Source organism: Myxocyprinus asiaticus, chromosome 4 (genome assembly GCF_019703515.2).
Source record: "Myxocyprinus asiaticus isolate MX2 ecotype Aquarium Trade chromosome 4, UBuf_Myxa_2, whole genome shotgun sequence".
NCBI classification, from domain to species: Eukaryota; Metazoa; Chordata; class Actinopteri; order Cypriniformes; family Catostomidae; genus Myxocyprinus; species Myxocyprinus asiaticus.
The window spans coordinates 33,118,183-33,139,537 of NC_059347.1; the positions used below are offsets into that span (position 1 = coordinate 33,118,183).

The 21,355-nt window shown below is 37.8% G+C and overlaps 3 protein-coding genes across 11 annotated transcripts in view; 1 reads left to right on the forward strand and 2 right to left on the reverse strand.

Annotated features, from left to right (window-relative positions):
- zgc:163098 (uncharacterized protein LOC100037380 homolog) overlaps nt 1-2,305 on the reverse strand; it is a 28,286-nt gene extending 25,981 nt beyond the window's left edge. For all 3 annotated transcript variants that reach the window (XM_051687480.1, XM_051687470.1, XM_051687460.1), the window contains exons 1-4: nt 2,228-2,305; nt 1,366-1,452; nt 584-695; nt 285-391 (exon numbers count right to left, since the gene is read on the reverse strand). In XM_051687480.1, the coding sequence (XP_051543440.1) occupies nt 285-391; nt 584-695; nt 1,366-1,452; nt 2,228-2,236 (315 nt within the window). In that variant the 5' untranslated portion in view covers nt 2,237-2,305. The remainder of the gene's footprint in view (nt 1-284; nt 392-583; nt 696-1,365; nt 1,453-2,227) is intronic.
- Nucleotides 2,306-3,006: 701 nt separating this feature from the next.
- si:dkey-17o15.2 (uncharacterized) lies at nt 3,007-11,049 on the reverse strand. Its single transcript, XM_051687553.1, has 9 exons — nt 10,717-11,049; nt 9,628-9,744; nt 9,187-9,284; nt 8,942-9,033; nt 7,996-8,065; nt 7,837-7,889; nt 7,615-7,686; nt 7,403-7,526; nt 3,007-3,747 (listed from the first exon to the last, which is right to left on the reverse strand). Exons 1-9 carry the CDS (start codon nt 10,802-10,804, stop codon nt 3,412-3,414), a joined length of 1,050 nt encoding a protein of 349 aa, XP_051543513.1. The 5' UTR covers nt 10,805-11,049; the 3' UTR covers nt 3,007-3,411.
- Nucleotides 11,050-13,323: 2,274 nt separating this feature from the next.
- The window catches only part of lrch2 (leucine-rich repeats and calponin homology (CH) domain containing 2), a 106,662-nt gene continuing 98,630 nt past the window's right edge, over nt 13,324-21,355 (forward strand). For 6 of the 7 annotated variants that reach the window (XR_007896068.1, XR_007896067.1, XM_051687494.1 and 3 more), the window contains exon 1: nt 13,324-13,585. Coding sequence is in view for 4 of the 7 variants with exons in the window: in XM_051687494.1 (XP_051543454.1) it covers nt 13,333-13,585 (253 nt within the window). In the remaining 3 variants the exon portion in view is untranslated. The remainder of the gene's footprint in view (nt 13,586-21,355) is intronic. The other variant, XM_051687537.1, reaches the window with a different exon arrangement.

The window sequence follows — 21,355 nt, forward strand, 5'->3', positions numbered from 1 at the left end:
ACTGTGTTGAACATGTTCTCAAAGGCTATTAAGATCAATCTTTTTGTGGAACAATGGGTCATTCAACACACCTTCAAACAATTATTTCATTTGATAAATAAGCATTTTTATAACTTTTGGCCACGACTGTACACAAAACCTAAAACAAAAATGAACAGTGTAATCTATGATGTTTACAGTGTTACACAAAGATGATTTTCTAATCTAGGATAACTTCCTTCTTGCTCAATCTTACCTTTCTTCACTCTGAGGATATTAAGTTCATCTGACTACAGGTCACTTACAGTTTTTTTAACTTCAGGCTGGGTAGGTGAGGCATTCTGTGATGGAGAAGTAAATTTAGTGGCAGGTCTGTAGAGTTTGTTCTTTTTCACTTCCGCAGCTTCTTCCTCTGAGAAAGCAAGAGATGAAGAACAGCGAAAATCAAACACATAACAGGTTCAGTGGCTCCAGACTTCTTCCATTTAAACTAACAGTGCAGTTTTGATTTATAGTTTTTAGACTTTGCACATAATTCAAACTAACCGATGACCAACTGATGAAACGAACTGACCAATTTGAATCAGAAAGCATAACAACACACCTTTAGTTGCATTTACGATGCCACCTCGTACAAATGTCTTCACGCCACTCTTGTCATTAGTGTCAAATGAAGCTAAAAATTCTTCAAAAACTTCAGCAGCTTTCTCCTCCTCCTGTAAACAGTGAGACAGCGAAACATTAACACAAATACAATGGATGTGTTAGGTAACTTATTTGCTGAAATCAATAGCCTGACTTAAACAACTATATTTGACTTATAATTAATTAGATTTTAATAAATGATGTCATGCAATGCTTATATGTTTAAAGGTGCACTCAGTAACTTTTTGTTTGCGTCATCTTGGACTTACAGTGACACCTAGTGGTGTGGATGAAGCATCATTCAAAATCAATAGTATTCAGTTACAGATGCCATTGTAGAAATTCACTATTCACAATCAGCCATGATTAGTTTAATCCAAGAGTCAAAGTGTCCAGTAACAAGACGGTTACTGAGATTAAGCGAGTAGTATTCAGCTCCCCACGTAGAATAAAACAGCTTTTTAGTGGTAATAATTTTATACATATGTTTCAAAATTACAATTCATTTATTTAGGAGTAAACCTTTTTTTAATGGGGAAAAAATTACTGAGTGCATCTTTAAGGCATCAGTCTAGTTTTATCATTTGAATGTACTTAATAACCAAGCAATACCACTCTGACCATCTGAATGTTAATATATATATTAGCAAAGTCAACTGAACACAATTTTTTAAATTTTGTCATGTCAAACTATTTGTGATGCTTTAGACAGGCACAGAAAGTCTGATGATAGAAACCAACCTTTTTCTTGATTTCCTCTTGCTCTCTCTTTGTTATTGTCCTCTTTACCCCCACAGATTTCCCTTTTTTGTCTGCCATGTTAACTCTCTAAAACACAAATGTATTACTTTGACCACTGAGAAGGAAACATGCAAGAATGTAACCATATATTCAGGATTGGGGCATCAAATGTAATAATTTAAGAATGAACAACCTAAAAACCCATATCGGGAGACCACAAATCTTAATATGTGATATTAATATTCATTTTTCATAATATATATATATATATATATATATATATATATACACACATACATACATGTGAAAAATGAATATTTTACTGGTTGAAAGGCCATTTATACAGTGCATTCAAGTGATCTTTTGATCTAAATTAACAACAGCTGGATGCAGGTTTTCGAGCCCCCGTTTCACTAAACAAAAAGACAGAGGTCCATATATGCTCTAAACATCTCCCTGTGATTGGTGCATAATTCACGACAAGGGAAAACTATACCCAGTGGCTTCTATTTGTTTTATAAGTATTAACAGGAACTTTCAGTAGTCATGGATCTGCTGTTGATGGTAATACCCCAATCACTCAGTCTGCAATTGTGTTTCCTAGCGAGCTGCCTCCCTGGACATCATTTTTGGGCATAATAGGCGCCATTAAATCCCACAAAAGGTGTCTAAGTAGGCAGGTTTGGAGACTCCGTATGTGTGAGTTAGCGTATGGGCTAACATCCCTAGTGTTCACGGCCTCCTGCAAACTCCAGCCAGCCATCTGCTGTCAACGGCATTTACACAGACGGAGGATGTAAGGAACGCCTATGCGAAGCAGCAACCAGTTGCACATTTGTAAACAATCAATATAGCGACTTACACAGTTCATGCGCTGAATAAACGAAACCGTTCGTTTGTTGTTAATCCGCCATTTTGAACTCACTAGAAATGGAAATAGCGGAAAAATGACGTCAGATGGCAAACACCAATCAGAGCTCAAAACGCCTCATTTTCTGCGACTGCGGCGGTTATTTCTGTTTCCTCCGATCACGACTCGCTCACTTAAGAGATTCGTTCCTAAACACTGATTTGTTCACTACTGAAACACTACTTGAGATTATATGTGGCCTTGGTGACCCCTGGCTCAAGAACACATATCACCTCTCAAATAAAATCCGGTCGATTAGAGCTACCTGTGTGTAAAATAATCTGTCAAGTCTTGACACAACCATCATGTGATGTGGCAAGTAACCCTCCGGGGGTGCTTTACGGATGGAAATAGATTATTTTATGTTATGATTCACGAGACATCCCTTCCAAAAAAAAACAGTCACCACTTGGTCGTGATAGTTCACTGTTGTTACTAAGCCAATTTGTGTAAACATAAATTTCAATAAAACAAACCATGTTCGAAAGTTACTAATATTTGAAGAAGTCCTATTTGCTATAATCCTAGACTTAGTATTCTCTCACACTTTCTCTCTTACTCTTTTTTTCTTCTTATAGTTCATTTAGCCAATGCTCAAGAGTAACCATGTCTCTATTTTCAAAATAAAAAACCTTATAAATCTCAGACCCAATCACCCAAACTGCAACTGCATATCTAATATAGTCATAAATATACTAGACTAGACAGAAAATGCCAAATAGTCCAAAATCTCCATTGTTTGGTGTTTATTATTATTTATTTTTTTAAATTATTAGAGATGTACTCTACTAGCGTCAGAATGCAAAACAGTTAAACAAAGAAACAGTATTTACACTGTGAAAAAAGATTAATACTGAGGCACTTTATTACCTTCAAGGTATTGTTCAAATACATATTCTTCCTTTTTTTTTATTTTTTACTTCTGACTAAAAACTATGGTATTCTTCATCATATAACATACAAGTAATTTACAGTTTACTTAAAATGTGAAAACTCTTGTGTTTGTAAATTGCAATAATACCCCCATATCCCATTGTCTAACAACTTTAAAATAGTCTTTTAAAAAAACATCATAATAGTTCAGACTAATTCATTCAAGTGAACAGTTGCTCCTGGCATCAGTGGGGGGGCTTTTTTCACTGGAGAGTTACTGTTCGACCAGCTCCTCTTGATCCTCCCCTTCCACGTCTTGTGAAGCCTCTTCCTCGTCTTGTCACACCTATCCCTCCTCTTCCTCTTCCACCCCCTACAATTTCTCCCCTTCCTCTTCCACCCCCTATAATTTCTCCTCTTTCACCTCCTCTTCCACCCCCTACAATTTCTCCTCTTCCTCTGCCTCTTCCATGCCTTAAAATTTCTCCTCTTCCTCTGCCTCTTCCACCCCCTGCAATGCCTCCTCTTCCTCTGCTTCTCCCCCGGCCCCACCCTCTGAATCTCAGGTCAGTGAAACGTTCATTGAGGGATAGTCCAGTCTGCAAAATAATAAAACAGATAAAAAGTAAAAACAGAGGTTCTGAATTCTGAAAAACCTTTTGCTGATGGACAGTTTGTTTGATCACACCTTTATAAAAATTAATAAACCATGACTCCCCTACTCCCTTACTGTCTTTGGGACTGTTCAAACAGGATGTGTTCTTGCGTTCACCTGTTTTTTGATTATTTTTCTAAGTGTGCTAGATGGACTTCTTTGACGACTCATCTCGCTGCTTTTTCAGCATCTTGTTTAAGCTGCATTGTGAAACTTTGGACTCTCTCTATCGACATCTGTGGTTGAGACCTAAAATTGCAAATAACTTGCGGAGGAACATTTTATGTCAGTTGTGTTTTGGTACTGCTCTTCTGCGCGGATGAATCTCATGGTTTGAGGTTACCAGGACTTTGCCTGTGATTATCACTCAGAGATATTCACCTGCAGAGCCGGTGTTGTGTCGAAATCTATTGGATGGATGAGAGAAGATATAGAGCAGGGGTACTCAATTAAAGTTCCAAGAGGTCCGGTCTCTACATTTCCTTATCAGCAAAGGTCTGGATAATATGTAGCTTACAAATTGTCAGTAGTTATATGGCTAGGAAATTATGTACTGTATCTTTTTTTAAATAGTTTTTTGATAACTTGCCATGTTGGCAGCAATAGTACTTTGTAAAAATATATACAGTATACTGCATATATTCCTAAACAGTCAAAATAGTCTCTTCAAAACTGGGCAGGGATGAGGACATTGGGGGCCCACAGACAGCCAAAGTAGTTGGGTCTGAAAGATCTTTTCTACCAAAAGATTAAACTATTTCATCTCGACTTCATCAGTCGAGGGCACTTGGATATGAATATTAAAAGATAAGATCAAAAGTTCATTTTGAAGCTGAATGACAGCAGTCCAGTTTTGTTGAAATAGTTTTACATTCAGAATCTATACCTATGTATGGGACACAGGAGGCCTTTTGACAGATAAAAAACACTGTATGGGAGTTCAGGGATATCCCCTGAGAGAACATTTATAAAAATGTAAAAGTCTGAATGGACCATTTTTATATTTTCCTTAAAGTGAGAATATATTAACAACAAACAAACAATTTACATAATAACAGTGAAGCATTAAAATACTGTTTGCATAATAAGTATACATAGGCTTTCCTTGCCATCCATGATGACATCTAATTTTCACAAAATTAGAACAAAAATCTGTTTGTTTATTATGAAAGGCTCATATCATGCTGATTAATAAAGCTAAATTTAGACGTGTGAAGTCTAAAGGCGCCACGTTAAAGTTTTTGATGGTAATGTTTTTGATGTTAAAATAACCATACTTGCAACTCGTATGTACAGTAAATTAGGCTTTATGCAGCGCCTCATGTCTATAGCAGGGAGAGAGGCAACGTGCGCGGAGTGGGAATAAAGCGTGCAGTGCTGAACGTGCTTTATTCCCGCACTCTAGCGCCGAACACACTTTATTCCCGCCCTCTAGCGCTGCTGAATGCGCTTTATTTCCGCCCTTTAGTGCTGAACGTGCTTTCTTCCCGCCCTCTAGTGCTGAACACGCTTTATTCCCACTCTAGAGAGAAATATTTATCTCTATAGCTGAACGCACTTTATTCCCACTCTAGAGAGAAATGAATGCTGAACGCGCTTTATTCCCGCCCTTTAGCACTGAATGCACTTTATTCTCACCCTCTAGCACTGAACCCACTTTATTCTCACCCTCTAGTGCTGAACGCGCTTTATTTCCGCCCTTTAGTGCTGAACGTGCTTTCTTCCCGCCCTCTAGTGCTGAACGCGCTTTATTCCCACTCTAGAGAGAAATATTTATCTCTAGCGCTGAACGCACTTTATTCCCACTCTAGAGAGAAATATTTATCTCTAGTGCTGAACGCGCTTTATTCCCACTCTAGAGAGAAATGAATGCTGAACGCGCTTTATTCCCACCCTCTAGCGCTGAACGCGCTTTATTCCCGCCCTTTAGCGCTGAACGCACTTTATTCTCACCCTCTAGCGCTGAACGCGCTTTATTCCCGCCCTCTAGCGCTGAACGCGCTTTATTCCCGCTCTAGAGAGAAATGAACGCTGAACGCGCTTTATTCCCACCCTCTAGCGCTGAACACGCTTTATTCCCGCCCTTTAGCGCTGAACGCACTTTATTCCCACTCTAGAGAGAAATGAATGCTGAACGTGCTTTATTCCCGCCCTTTAGCGCTGAACGCACTTTATTCTCACCCTCTAGTGCTGAACGCGCTTTATTTCCGCCCTTTAGTGCTGAACGCGCTTTATTTCCGCCCTTTAGTGCTGAACGTGCTTTCTTCCCGCCCTCTAGTGCTGAACGCACTTTATTCCCACTCTAGAGAGAAATATTTATCTCTAGTGCTGAACGCGCTTTATTCCCACTCTAAAGAGAAATGAATGCTGAACGCGCTTTATTCCCACCCTCTAGCACTGAACGCGCTTTATTCCCGCCCTTTAGCGCTGAACACACTTTATTCTCACCCTCTAGCACTAAACGCGCTTTATTCCCGCCCTTTAGCGCTGAACACACTTTATTCTCACCCTCTAGCACTAAACGCGCTTTATTCCCGCCCTTTAGCGCTGAACACACTTTATTCTCACCCTCTAGCGCTGAACGCACTTTATTCTCACCCTCTAGCGCTGAACGTGCTTTGTTCTCACCCTCTAGCGCTGAACGTGCTTTGTTCCCACTCTAGAGAGAAATATTTCTCTCTAGCGCAGAACGCAATTTATTCCCGCTCTAGAGATAGATAAATATATATATATATATATATTTTTTTTTTTTTTTTTTTTTTATGGAAAGTGATAAAACTTGTGCATTTCTGTGACTGGGGTACAAAAAATTTGAAAAGAGCGGCATGCAAACACACTTTTAGGGAACCTTATTTTTTGTTATAAAATACCCAGAAGTCATGAATGTAAGTAAACATGTTACTGTAACTTCACCAGAAAATGTAGCCTATTAAACACATCGTGATCAGTAAAAACAATATCCCTCAAGTAATGATAGATTCATTAAAGCATGACAACCAATATAATCTTCAACAACCCAACCAGAAAACAAATCTAAGCATTATAGCAATGAAACCAGTTAAACATCCATCCGGAGACTGCTGTGCTGATGCTGCTGAAACAGCTGCAGCTTCCCCATCCGACACACATGAGACACAGTAGCCGACCCCTCTTTTCTGTGCTTACGGACATGACGTAAAGACGCAAGGATGAATGACGTAAACCTGCGATTTTGCGCCAAATCCGACCCGACAGCTCAAAATATAAATCATTATTGCAGGTTTACCATAATGAATCAGGGTAAGGCCAGGGTTTTGAACATGGATTTTTTTTTTTTATATACTTGCTTAATAATATAATTTTGTTAATATTTTTAACCAAAAAACTTTCCGTAGTGCAGCTTTGAAAAATTATTATTTTTATCTCAAGACACCTGCATTCCATTCTCTTCTGTAGCACTGGGTCACGCTGTTTTTGAACAAAGGATCGCATCCTGTGTGAACAGCCCCGTGCACACATAAGGCCAAATAATTAAAATAAATGTCTGACTCTTCTTCTTTACTGGGATTTCTGGCTCTGTATCCTCTTAAGTAAACTTGCCTTGTTGTGACTAAACTCACCTGGTTAGTTGTTGCTTTGTAGTTAAAGCGCAGAGGAATGCCTTTAGGTGAAGAAGTACTTGCTCCTCTTGATGATCTGCCCCTTAACACTCCTCCACCCCTCCTAGTCTGATTAGATCTCTTTCTGAGAGAGAGAGACAAGGACAAAGGAAACAAGGAGGGACTTTGACAACAACTGAATCAAAAGTCAGTGATTGGGCTTATTCACTCACACATCGACAGGTGCAGATTTAGCATTTGGCAGGGAAACTCTCAGTGTTGAGCCAGATGGTGCTGTTCTTCGACTTCAGTATGTGTGTGAAGGTGACAGACAGGAAAAATGGAGAGAGGAAACAAAATGGGCAAAAAGAATAAGGCTATAATATTCGCTTTGAGATTGCATACTTTGGAATATACTGTACAGTATGTCATATTAAAATAACAAATAAACTCACCTTTTTATTTTCTGATATTTTTCTAATTTCTCAGTGCAATTTGAAGCGGAAAACTGAAGAAACAAAGAAAGATCATAGAATTGTCATTCAAAAACATATTAGGGAGGTCTAGCCTGTCCTATATATATTATATTTAGTAATAAAGATTGTCCTTCTCACCCCTCTGTCTAATACAAACGGTCTTCCACCCCTCTGTGGCGTAATCTGTCCTCTTGATGACAAAGCACCCCTGAAAAACAGCAATAACAATAAAACAATTACATTTAATGTAACTTTAGACTGTGCTGTGTTGAGTATACTGTCCTATTTGTGTAAGTAAATTACTATATTTTACTATATGTCCCATACTTGGACATTTCCCATATACAGTACATTGCAGGTGTGCCTAGGCCTAATGTTAACAGAAACAGTCTACAGTTAGTCTGACAAATAAGTATAAAGATCACCATATTTCACCCAACACATGCATTTTATTCATATTTCTGTATTTAAATTTTTTTCTGTACATCTGATTTACTTCAGATTTAAAAAAAAAAAAAATTTGTTTATCTCTACACATTTCAAGGTCTGAATTCCTTAGAGAAAATAAGTTGCAGCTGCCAAGTGGTGCATCATCCTGTGCTTTTATCTTTGATGAGAGAGAAGCTACATTGAGCATATAAGCCTAGGCTGCATGAAAATATTTTTGTTGCTTCTTTCTTTTGCTTCACTTTTTCTTTCAGTGTTTACAATCAGACAGATGTTATGGGTTCAGATAGATGCCAGAAACCAAAGAGTGGTGATTGACCAGTGGGTTGGAAGACAAGCTTCTGATGAAAACTAAAAGACTAGCTCTCATCATGAGTAACAGTGTCCACCTGCACAACTGTACCAATTCTGTTCTGCTCATTTTAGAGTTGTGAAAAAAGTCTTCAGAAAATAATTTGGATTTATTGCAACTCAGTTTCTTCGATTTTACTGGTCCTATAAGTTTGGAAAAAACACAAAAGCCCAATATTCATAAATTGTCCCTTCTTTAGTGCTTAAAAGGTGTGGCACTGTTAATCAAATGTGTGTCAGATTTAGTTAAGATTAAACCATTTAAACACAGGAAAGACTGTTGAACCTGCTCAGTCCGCCTCGTCTTCCTCTACCTCTCCCTCGTCCTCTGAATGCCCCCCTTGATGTGAACGTGGTCTGATCAAACTGTCCACCTGTCTATAACAAAGAGAGTGCAATCATAGTAAGAATTGTTTTTTTAAATCACTGTATTAAGATAATGGGGACAGGACACAAGATTATTAAAATGAAAGCCACTAAAGTTTCAGTAGCTTAAAATGTTAAATACTGAATCTTTCGGATGGCACAAACCGTGGCACTGGCATCAGCTCTAGTCATTGCACCCCCTCTCCACACCATGCCCCTCCTTGATCCCCTTTGTCTCCGCAAACCACTCATCCTGCCAGGCCCTGTAGTGCAAACCTCTATCAGAAACTTACACTTTATACTCAGTCAGTTCAATTAAGTCTCCCTATTGAATTTCCCTATTAAAACAGATAAGACCAGCTTGATAATTGGCAATTGTATTGGCTGTAAATGTTCATAATCCAAATGTATACAGCGGAAACAGGTCTTAAATTATAGATAAGACACAGGGATGACAGAAGAAAGAGAGTGAGTGAGTGGATGTCCAAAGCAACTCCCTTCCCTTTCATGCACTCTCTTAAAAAAAAAAAAAATTATTATGTTTTACTCATTAAATACACATTCACTACAGCTCTATAACATTATTATCACATATCACATGCTTGCCTTGGTCCTGCTGCGCCCCTCGATTTAGTTTCTTCAGGACATTGTTCCTGTTAGCAACACGTTTAGTTTTAGCTCTGTTCGCTTTTTGCTCTTTTTTATTCAGCTTTATGATGTCATCTGTGGAAAGAAAGGAATAGTGTGATTCAGCTGTAGTTCACTAACTTCCACTCTCCTGTCAGCATTCAGTCTCAATAAGTAGTTTGGATATACATTAGATAAACATGTAATCAATATATTTAGATGTATTGCTTGTTTGAGCAAAATGGGACAACGAGTTGTATTTTAAGGCCCCATAAGTATGTGTTTATTTGTTTGACTATAGAGGGTATACCCCTCTTATGGCATTCATTCATGAAAGCTCCTCTTTTGATGGTCCAGGACAGTGTCCCTTTGATTTTAGACTTTTTTGCAAGACTCCCTGTGTTGATAAAGTTAATAGTTCTTTGTGGATATGTTTGGACTCAAAATGAGTCTATTATTAATAGTTATACACATCATCAAGTCAACTTTTTAAAACCTGCCTGTTTACTTAATATAAGTACCAGGCACGACACAAAAGCTTTCATTAAATGAATGTTAGATTTATTATATGGAACTTAAGTGATACTACAAGAATTTACTGTTATTTATTCAAATTGAATTCCAAACTTTCTATGTCGTGATTGAAATAATGGGCGCTTTAGGACTATAAATAAGTATTGGTACTTTGCTCTTCAAATGGCAGACTTTTGGAAAAAGAGAAAGTCTGTTTTAGTGTGGTCGTCTGACTGAAATTAACAGGTGCGGGTCTTTTATTGTGGCTACAGATGGTAGGCGATATAGTAAATCCATGTTTTATTTTATTATTTTCACTTTAGTAAGCATTCTCAATCACATTATAATTTCAGTCGTGTTATTATCCAGTTAAACTCAAAGTAAACGTTTGATCTGTGGGCATGACCACATTGGTTTGACAGCTGCTGAATCTTTCTGGCAGCTGACCACGGCTTAAACACGGAAGCGAAACTGAAGGCTCCTGCCAACACATCCAAATCATAATCACTTGACGGCAAAGTTAAAGTTGATGTGCCTCTCCTTGGAATTACTAACCCAATGACAAGTCGATTTTGTTCGAGCTGGAAGTGTGGGGCTCCTGCATTTGCTCTGTACTCTCCATCTGCACTTCATTCTCCCCCATTTCTTCTTCCAGAGTCGTAACGCACGCAAACGTTTCACAGGCGTAGTTGCTAACTTAAAAACGTATCCCAAAACAGAAATGCCAATGACGAAATAGACCGTGAAACTTCAAAAAGTAATCCTGTTTCAAGGCACTTTCCTTGAACGAGTGTTTATGTCGATCAAGTTAATGGTGAGTTCTGGTTGGTGTGACTCACCCAGCAGCGCTTGAATCTGACGACAAGCGTGACAGCAGCCCGAAATAGCACAAAGTCTGAAGAAGGCATGTCTTCCTGTGTTCATCACAGCTGATAGGCATATTCCGTTGTCTATAAATTATTACACGATATCACCGACCATAAAAACTATTTAATGGCATTTTTTATGATTAATTCATACTTGTTTTCTTTTTTTTTATTTCTTTTTTTTATTTATTTTTTTTTTTTTGCATATTAAGAATAAAAAGTACATTCACACATGTGTCATGTGCACTACTGTATATTGTCATGGCAGCCAAAACAATTGAAGGAATTGTTCATCCAATGAAATTTTTTTTCACCAACATTTATTCACCCTCATGCCATCCCAGATGTGTCTGACTTTCTGTCTTTTGCTGAATACAAACGAAGATTTTTAGAAGAATATTTCAACTCTGTGGGTCCTCACAATGCAAGTGAATGGTGATTTTGAAGCTCCAAAATGCACATAAAGGAAGCATTAAGGTAATCCATACGACTCCCATGCTAAAAAATACTTATCTTCAGAAGCTATGTGATTGGTGTGGGTAAGAAACAGGTCTATTTAAGTCTTTTTTATTTTATTTTTATTTTTTTTTATTTTTTTATCATTAATTCTCCTCCCTACCCAGTAGGTGGCGATATGCTCAATATCTATTAAATGATAATTCACTTCCATTGTATGGACCTACAGAGCTGAAATATTCTTCTAAAAATCTTTGTTTGTGTACAGCAGAAGAAAGAAAATCATACACATCGGGGATGGCATGAGGGTAAGTAAATGATGAGAGAATTTTCGTTTTTTTGGGTAAACTATCCCTTTAACTGATCAAACATGTTGCGAGTGGTAATGGCTCCATTCTTCCGCTAGGGGACGCGTCTGAGCTGAAAACACTTTGCTCGTTCGCTGTGCCTCATCAACCACAATCTGGAAGCCAGACACCACATGAAACGAGATAAGATGCTTCCTAAAAGGAAAGTCATATGATTTTTACCCCCTTTAGATATTTTAACTCAGTGGTCATCCTTTAAAATATATGCAACAGTGCCTCAAATATGATTAATTATGACAAGATTTGAAGGTGGGTCATTCCGTGAAATCTGTGCCTTTTGAGTCCCTCATTAACATACGTAAAAACAATGACTTTAATAATGAATAGCTGATGCCAACTTTTACGAAGTGTTATTATGGGCCATTTATATTATTATATTATATAGATTATGGGCAATTAACATGAGCTAAAATCAAGTAACTTAATGAAAGAAATGTCATTTTTGGGTGAACTATCACTTTAAATCTAACAGCAATGACAGTGCATGGCCAAAGTGTATAATTCAAAACACTGAAACATCAAGTTCATTTTATGACCATAAAGTCAACATCAGTGACTTTTCTAGGTCAAAGCTTTCATCTAAAAACCTTGAAACACTTTTAACCCTTACTGCCTACTGATAGTCCAAGATATTATATTGATCTTTTTAGTATTTATCTTTTTCGTGTCGCTTTAGAAGACATTAATTTAACAACTGGTGTCGCATCAGTGACATTTATGCTGACTGTCTGTGATTTTTGGAGCTTCAAAAAAGAAATCTCCATTCACTTGCATATTAAGGACCTACTGAGCTGAGATATTTTTCTGTTTTTCTTCAAATGTGTTCTGCAGAAGAAAGAAAGTCATACATTTTTGGGTGAACTATCCCTTTAATGTTGATTTCATTGGTGTAATGTTTAATAGTTTTTAAAAATGCCATAATGTCTTTTTGTGAGGCTCTTTTTGTTAGTAATAAAGAATGGAAAACATTTTCTTCCTCTCTGTACTTTTATGTTAAAATGATTATTCTGCTCAAATGCATATGACATACAATAAAATAGAATTAGGATGAAAGTATTCCTAAATGTGATCAGATTAGATTACCCAAAAATGTAATCAACGAGATTACGGTACTGATTGCATTTTTTGTCATGTAATTAATAATCAGTACCGGATTACAATTCACAAGTAATCTGCCCAACACTGAATATACTTTACAAATCACTTTATTGAAATGAAAAAAATAATACACTGCTGCTTCTTGCATCAAATGAGAATATCCTATGTTTTTTTTTTTTTTGGCTTTTTTTTTTGGCTTTTTTTTTTTTTTTTACATTAGTTAAATGTTACGATATAATAAGCAAATACTGTAAATGAATGGTTTGGTTTCTCCATATTTATACCCACCACCCCGCCCCATTCCAGTAGCCCATCCCCTCCCGTCTGCGTCCTCTGAGCATGCGCGGTATGGCAGGCAGCCCCCAATTATTTTTGTCAGAATAATGTCACTTACGAAAATGGCGGCGAGTCAGGGCAGTATGGGCGCTGCTGCGGCTCTTCAGAGCCAGCACTATCTGAATGTCACTCCCTGGAACCCGGGTGTGATGCAACAGCAGCAGCATCCGCTGCACACCGCCCGCAGTTTGGAGCGCGCTCTGGAGGATGCTCTCTGCTCCGGGATGCTCAACATCAGCGGCAGAAAATTGCGCGAGTACCCGGGGCTCAGCTACGATCTGACCGATACTACACAAGCAGGTGGGTCCCTCAGATGTGGGCTAATCACCTAGCGTGCTCTACTGACCCGCTTCTCTCGCTTCATTTTATAGGAGGACAAAATAAATGTACGTAAATTGAATAGTCACGGCATCTTGGTGCAGCGCATTTGTGCATATTGTCAGTTCATGTTGGTTATAATAGCACATGGGGCTGGTACAGGGGAAACCGTTATCCTGTCTTATCTCCAGTGCTCCTCATAGCTTGCATGCCGTGACAAGCAGGCTTTAGTGTAAAATTTTAACAAATGCTTGCTCTTTGGTAACAGCTCACGCGCTTGTGTCACTGGTTGTTTTGGTTCCTCATCCCATTTTTGCCAGAGCATAATCCCTGCATGAATGAAACTGCAGAGAGCATTTCAACTGCAGCGATAGGAGAAAATGTACATTAACCTTTGGACCTTTAATCAGGTTTTCACACATTACTCGTAAACCACACTGCACCCCAGCTATACTGCAAGCACGAGACAAAACTAGAATGCTAGTTTCGTTGAGCATTATGGGAACATTCTAGTTTGTGGTGGTGTGTAATGCGATGGCGAAAAGCATTTTTTAAACGGACCGTAAACGCAAATAGGGGATACGCTCTCCTGTAATGCCAGACAAAAGATGCTGCCGTCCGTCTATAGAATCACGCGCCTTCCTTTATCCTCCTACACATACAGAGCGCTACAGTGTGCTAGCAGCAGCCGATATTATAAGATTGATCACATTTTAACTAATGTTCATTATTAGGAATCGGACATTTCTGTAATATGAGTACATTCTTTATCGGTTATTAATCTGGGATCAGATTTGTGTCTCATAGGTAGTATAAATTATATGCAGCTTAAATGAATTAGTCAAGTTTTTAATCGTTTCTAGAGATAGTGCTTGGAATTAAATGGCTGCATTGCTTTCTGAGGTGTCTTTGGTGTATAATGGTTGTCTTGCTGCAGAAAACAGCCTTTCAGACATGTAGCAGACAGTGGGAGGAAGGACACTAATCCGTCCATTCATGTACACCTTACACACAGCATCATGGCTACACTCCCATTCAACTGTACTGAATTGCACTAGTGAATACATCAAAGTGTGAATCTTTGGCTGTGTCTCAAAACCTAGTAAGCATTTTAGCTTAATGAAGGGTTTGTTTATATCTAGCCTTGTGTTTAGTTTCTCTCACAGCCTGTTGGCGAAAAGAAGCCAATGGTTGTTGCAGGCAACATTGGATGTTCAGTGGTTTCACTGTTTTCTTTCTTTCTTTTTTTTTTTTTTTCAGGGTAGTTTGCATACAGATGGCACCCTGATAAAATTTTAGGGCTCCTTTGTGTGTGTGCTTTTGTTTGTGTGCATGTGTACTCATGTGTTGGAAAGAGGAAATAGTTGGATGTGCACCAGACTGAGTGCCTAGTACCGTCTTAAAGAGGAAGTGACTTTATGAGAAAGAAATAGAGTGCCGCTGACTCAGCAGGAGATTTGTGATGCTGTGTTTCTACATAAGGGGAAGAGAATCCTTGCAATCTGTTTTCACATTTGCGAGAAGGAGAGAAAGAGATTGCTTTTGTGCTTGTTAGTTTTTGTGTGTGTTTGACAGTTTGACTAGGCTTGTGTACATACTATGGTAAGCATATGTGTGTGGTGTGTGTCTGTTCTCCAGTGACCCACTTGGCAGTCCTTGCCTTTATTGCCTGAAGGTTCAGCATTGTCTATGGGGGATAGTGTTTGGCCACAAACATAACACTACTGTATGAAGATGCCTCCAAATCTCTGACGTTAAAGTGTGACAAACATTGTAAAAAAGAATCTCTCTCCTTCTCCCTCCGTCTTTTGTTGACAATATAGCGCTTTATTGTGGTTTGACATGGGATTCATTGTGGGTAAATGTACAGTGCCCCACCATTGGATTTTGTTACAAAGATCACATGCATGCAATAAATGCTTTAACCCTTAAATGCATGGGTGTTTTGACAAATATTATTGCATACCTTGGGTCTTGAGTGACCCATACTGTATATCGCAAATCGAACACCCAGATAGTGTCACATTTTCAAAACATGTTCAAGAAAATTAGAAAATAATAGAATAGAATGTATTCTGATACATTTTGATGTTGTATTTTTCATGTATCAAAGGGATGATGAAAAAAATATAGAACAGGATTCCTTACTTCCATACTGAAATGTCATGATACTCAACTGGCTGTCAAACACATATTGAGCTATACATAAGCTATACTTATTTATTTTCTCAGGCACTTTTTGAGTCTAAATAGATGCACAACTTACATTATTTCAATATTACACCCTAATGACAGTAGCCACGTCCTACTGTTCATGTGATACACTTGCTATAGTTGACTTCCACATTGCTTCAAATAGCAATGGCAAATGTAAGTCAATCAGTGAGACATTAGTGTTATTTGTACACGCATATGGAATACTGATAATTCACCATTGTCACACAGAAAATCAACATGATTGTCATTTGTCTTGTAAATAAAAAATAAATATATAACCTGTGATAGTAAACTTATATAGATATAAAATAATCATATAAATATTATTTATGGAAGGACAAAAAAGTGACACTATTACACATCAAGGGCCTTTAATGACCCTATACACTTTTGGTAATTAAGCAGTTATAAAAAAAAAATATTTTTTGCAACTTTGCCTCCTTTTTTTTAATTTTATTTACAGTGTTCAGGAGAGGTGTGGGCATAATACCAAAAAAAGGATGAGGTACAGGGGGTGGAATGAGGTCACTGGTCACTAAAGACCCGAGGTATGCATTAAAGGGTTAAATATTCAAAGAGTGAGATTTACAGTAACAGTAATGGATTAAGTGAGTATAGGCCTATTAATGCCATTGGAGAAGTCAGGACTGAAAGCATAGCTAAAACTCTTTTCTGAGCACAGATATTTGAGACACCGAACTAGACACCTTCATGTAACAGTGATTGGCCTGATGTGAGAGGGTTGGGTTTCACACATTAGAAAAATGGTAACTTTTCATTGCCCTACACATCTTGGCTATTCCAGAAGTTATACTGTGGGAATGAATCAAAAATGAAGAATCCTGACACAAATGTGATACAAAAGTCTCCAAAAAGATGTAAATTACAAACTGACTTTAATACATACAGATACACAAAGGAAATAAGATAAATGTAGATAGATAATTGTTTAATGTCAGTGCCATTGTAAAGCATCAGTGGGACTTAATATTGCACTACCTAATATACACATTCAAAGTTGTCTTTCATTAAAGAGCTTATGTAGGATTGTTTTTGGCTAAGCATGTACATGTATTATGTATGTATCCATTGTGCACATTTGTTGTTAGCTTTTTAGATCCCTATAGTAAAGGCCAGTGCAGATATGATACATCAACCTCAAGTGTACAACATTTCACCTACCAATGAGGGAAAGTTGACAAGGATATTTTACTATAATGAGAAATTTATGAAGCAAAGCCCTTCAAAACAGGGCTTCATATGAGTTCCTGCATGTGTGAGTGCTAAAGGAATAGTTAATTTTTAAACAGAGCTGGACTGGGACAAAAAATCATCCCTGGAAATGTTCAGCCTAACCGGCCCACATGTTCCCCCACAATCGTTTCGCTGTTCGACGTAGAAATCACAAATGCACATTTGACACTAAAGCATTGAGTTAGGATGCAGTTGTGAATTTACTGATATAAACAACAATAAAATCTGTAAAAACTTAATTAACACCTAATTATTAACAGGGCTATGTTCAAACATTCTGAACATCCTAACTGATATTTATTTTTCATTAGGCTCTTAAAGAGCACCTATTATGGTTTTTAAACGTGCCTAATTTGTTTTAAAGGTCTCATACAATAGATTTACATGCATCCAAGGTCAAAAAACACTTTAATTTGCTCATAATTTAAATTGCAGCATTACCTTTTTTTCCCAGTGTCAAAAACGACTCGTTCAATGATCCATTCTAAAGGATTCATTCTAAACTCCTCCTTTCAGAGAGCCTACTCTGCTTTGATTGGTCAGATGTCCCAGTCTGTTGTGATTGGTCTACCGCTTAGTGTAGTGTTTGAGGGCGGGTCAAAGCTTTTCGCGAGCAGCCACTGAAGACCAGAGGCGGGTTTATTTGTTACCAAATTATGTAGGTTAGTACAGGAAGTAAGTCTGGAATTACTAACGACTCGTTTCAGGTGTTCAGAATCGGTTCTTTCTTTTGGGAGTCAATAACTCCATTTGTCGTGCACTTTGATTTTTGAAACTTTGCAGACTTTTTTACATTCACAAACAGCTATATAACACACTACATGAAAGGTAATATTTGAAAAACCATAATAGGTGCTCTTTAATTGTTGATTTTTTCCCCATTAAAGTTCATTAGAACTGAACATATTTACTGAGGAGGAAAAACTCATAGCTTCACCCTTAATGTATGGGTGTCCAGGCTTTAAAGCCCTTTTGTTAAATTCTCCTTTACTTGCTCCTATTAGAATTTACCACAGTTATTGCATAGTGTCCAGAGTTTAACTATGGTATTAGTAAGATTATGGTATTCACAGGTAAAACCATGCTTCTCATTACCAGATGTAATTATGGTTTAAAAAAAAAAAAAAAATGAAATTTGTAATGAAAAAGTATCCATGTAGAAACTATAAAAAAAATCAGCTGCCATAAAAGTGACTTATATTCCCCTAATATGATATATTTAATATAATTATAATAATAGGAAAATTAAGTATAAATATATACAATATTTCTGCCAAAACACCATGGTTTCTAATATTACTAACCGCATGTAATAAGAATGTCACTGCTGTTTAGAATGTCAGGGCTGTTTAAACTGGTTTTAGCAATGCTGTCTACACTGATCGCGTCAAAGCGAACGTTCTAAACATTCGTTTATTTGTCATGTTGACAGGAGAGGCACAGGTGCATGCTGCACAAAATAGAATGGGGCATGTGTTTACTATCGGCGCTCGCGTCAGCCCTCTACTCGACCGACTGGCCAACTACTTGGCCGGTCCACCGGGAAATGTCCCGGTGCTCCAGATGGCCAGTTCATCCCTGCTTTAAAATGTTGTCATTATGTCATTCCAAATCCATATTCCAAATGTGACATTTTTACTTCAATCTGTTGAACACCAAAGGAGAAATTTTGAATAATATGCTGGTCACTTCAAATTCAGATGGTTGTACTGAAAAATCTGAAAACAAACAATACTTAAGCCAGATATTCTTTTTATATGAATATTTGAATAATTCCAGAAGTGTCTTAACAGACACAGGATCCACTCTGTCTCTTGGCAGAACCCTTTGGGTTCATGACATTATAGTGCTTTAGAGGAAGTGGTCGAAGTATGAAGTGGTAATATTTGTACACGAATTAACAGGAAGTCCCAGCAAGGGCTGTTTATACCTGTTGCAGTGTGATGAGTGTTTGAGCTTGTCTCTTTACTTTCTCGCTCTATAGGGTAATGACAACAGTAGGAACATTTTATGTCCTCATCACTATTATTATGCGGATATTTGTGTAAAGATTAATATTTTGAAAATCAGAGGTTCTGTATGATCATTATGTGACATTTTGTTGGATTTGTGATGATTGTGTGACATATTATGAAGTTGCATTGCTCAGCAAGTGTATTGAGAACTAGGAAAATGTACATAACACTAAGATTATGTTTTGCAAATGCAGTTTGAAGTAAATGTGAGTGACTTAGGCCTACATTGATGTGTTTTGACTAATGAGAGAAAAAAGGAGAGAACAATTAAATAGCTTGTAGTTTTGTCTAAAAGAATGACTCTTGTTTTGAAATTGTCTTTGGAAAAAGTCATTGGTTCAAAGAAATTAAGAATTTTTGAGGGGTATGTTCTTATAATGCTGCAGATCACTACAGTTTATCACAGCTACTTAATTTAGATTTTTTTCAGCATCCCTCTTCCATCACTTTAGGGACTACCTGAAGGCTATATTCACCCTGAAGAGGATACTTTAAGGGTTATTATATTTTAAGATAAAGGCATCAACTGCATAATTGTATTATGTGTCTCTAGCAAATGTTGTTAATGCTGCTTTAGTTTCTTCCATGTCCTCACATTATGCATGCGCTTGTCTTGAGATCACATGACAGGCAGTCAGACCTCAGCTGTAGGCAGGAGACCTCTCTGCCCTTCACACACACACACACCACACACACACACACACACACACACACACACCCACCCACCCACCCCCCTCCCCCCCAGTGTCACTTGTTTTTAAATTGTGTCATTTATCAGTTTCAGATGAAAAATATCTGTGGTTTTCCTTGCTTTTAAAGGACTAATGATTTGAACTTTGTTCTCAGCTGAGCTTCTGTGTTGAGGGTTTAAAATGAAGTGAAATGGATGAAGTGTGAGTCAGCTGTTCTCTCTTTCCTAATGTAGCTTTCAAGCCTCTGATAGCTTTAATAACATGCACACACTCATTCTGATATATAGGCCTAGGCCTTTTGTAAGGCATGAAAGATGTCTTAAAGGCACTACTACCTTTCTATCTGGCAGTTTTTCTTTGCCAGTTTCTCCCTGCAAAAGTGTGTGTACTTTAACTTGTGCTTAACTAAGCTCATTTCAAACACAAACCACATTACTATATAAACTGAAAATCTTAATTCAGTTAAACTCGTGCTTTTTTGATACACACAGGAAACTCCACCTGCTGAGGTCTAGTGGATATGAGGTGCTTAGGCCTACAGTGTTCAAGTTTTGGAGAGAGTTTGACTGGAGCATGTAATTGGTTCAGAAATTAACTTTTTATTTTGTTGAATTGTTGTGGTTTGAATCTGGTTTGCTAGAACTTGATATATATATATAGATTAATATATGCATGCGCTACTGCAGCCCTAAGAAGTCCTTTCAGAAGTACACAGTACAAAGTTTCAGGAGTGACAACCGCATTTAAATGCGGGAGTGAATCCCCTAAATCATCGTTCCATGTGTGTATGGAATACAGGACTGACTCCCGCTATTGAGATGATTGACAATTGTAGCTATAGCAACGCTAGTCACTCAAATATGGCCACGTACACACTACAAAGTTTCGGGAGTGACAACCGCATTTAAATGCGGGAGTGAATCCCCTAAATCATCGTTCCATATGTGTACGGAATACAGGACTGACTCCCGCTATTGTGGTGATTGACAAGTTTAGCCATAGCAACACTGCAGCGACTCATGCCTGTGAAACATGATTGCCACTAATTTAACCTGTTCTTTTTTTTTTTTTTTTTTTTTTTTGCTGTTTTTGAGCAGAGAGATTATCCACCACAGATGTATTATCATCCGACAATGTTTAGTTAGTTGCCGTCGACAGAATCGGCGTGTTTTGTTTATCTCGTAAACAGCGCACACATTCTGGACTGTAATGTACGGGTTACTCCAAGACCGCAGGGCTGATGAGAGAAACTACAGATGAGAGAAAAAAGACTGGAATATATGAATGAAGACACATACCTCTGTAAGTGTGATTTACACCAGGAGAAGATGCATCTCATACGCGCCAATAAATACGTCTTTAACAACTAGTTGTTCAGTTCTGTTCCATACACACTGCATGGAATTTTTGAAAATGCGGTTGTCACTACCTGAATTTTAATTAGTTAATTCAGTTGTAGAATGCGGTTGTCACTCGCGTATTTTACCAAACTTTGTGTGTACAGAACAGGATTAAGCACTAAAAGGTGAACTGACAACTGAATTTAGCTGCAGTGTGTACAAGGCATTTGTCAG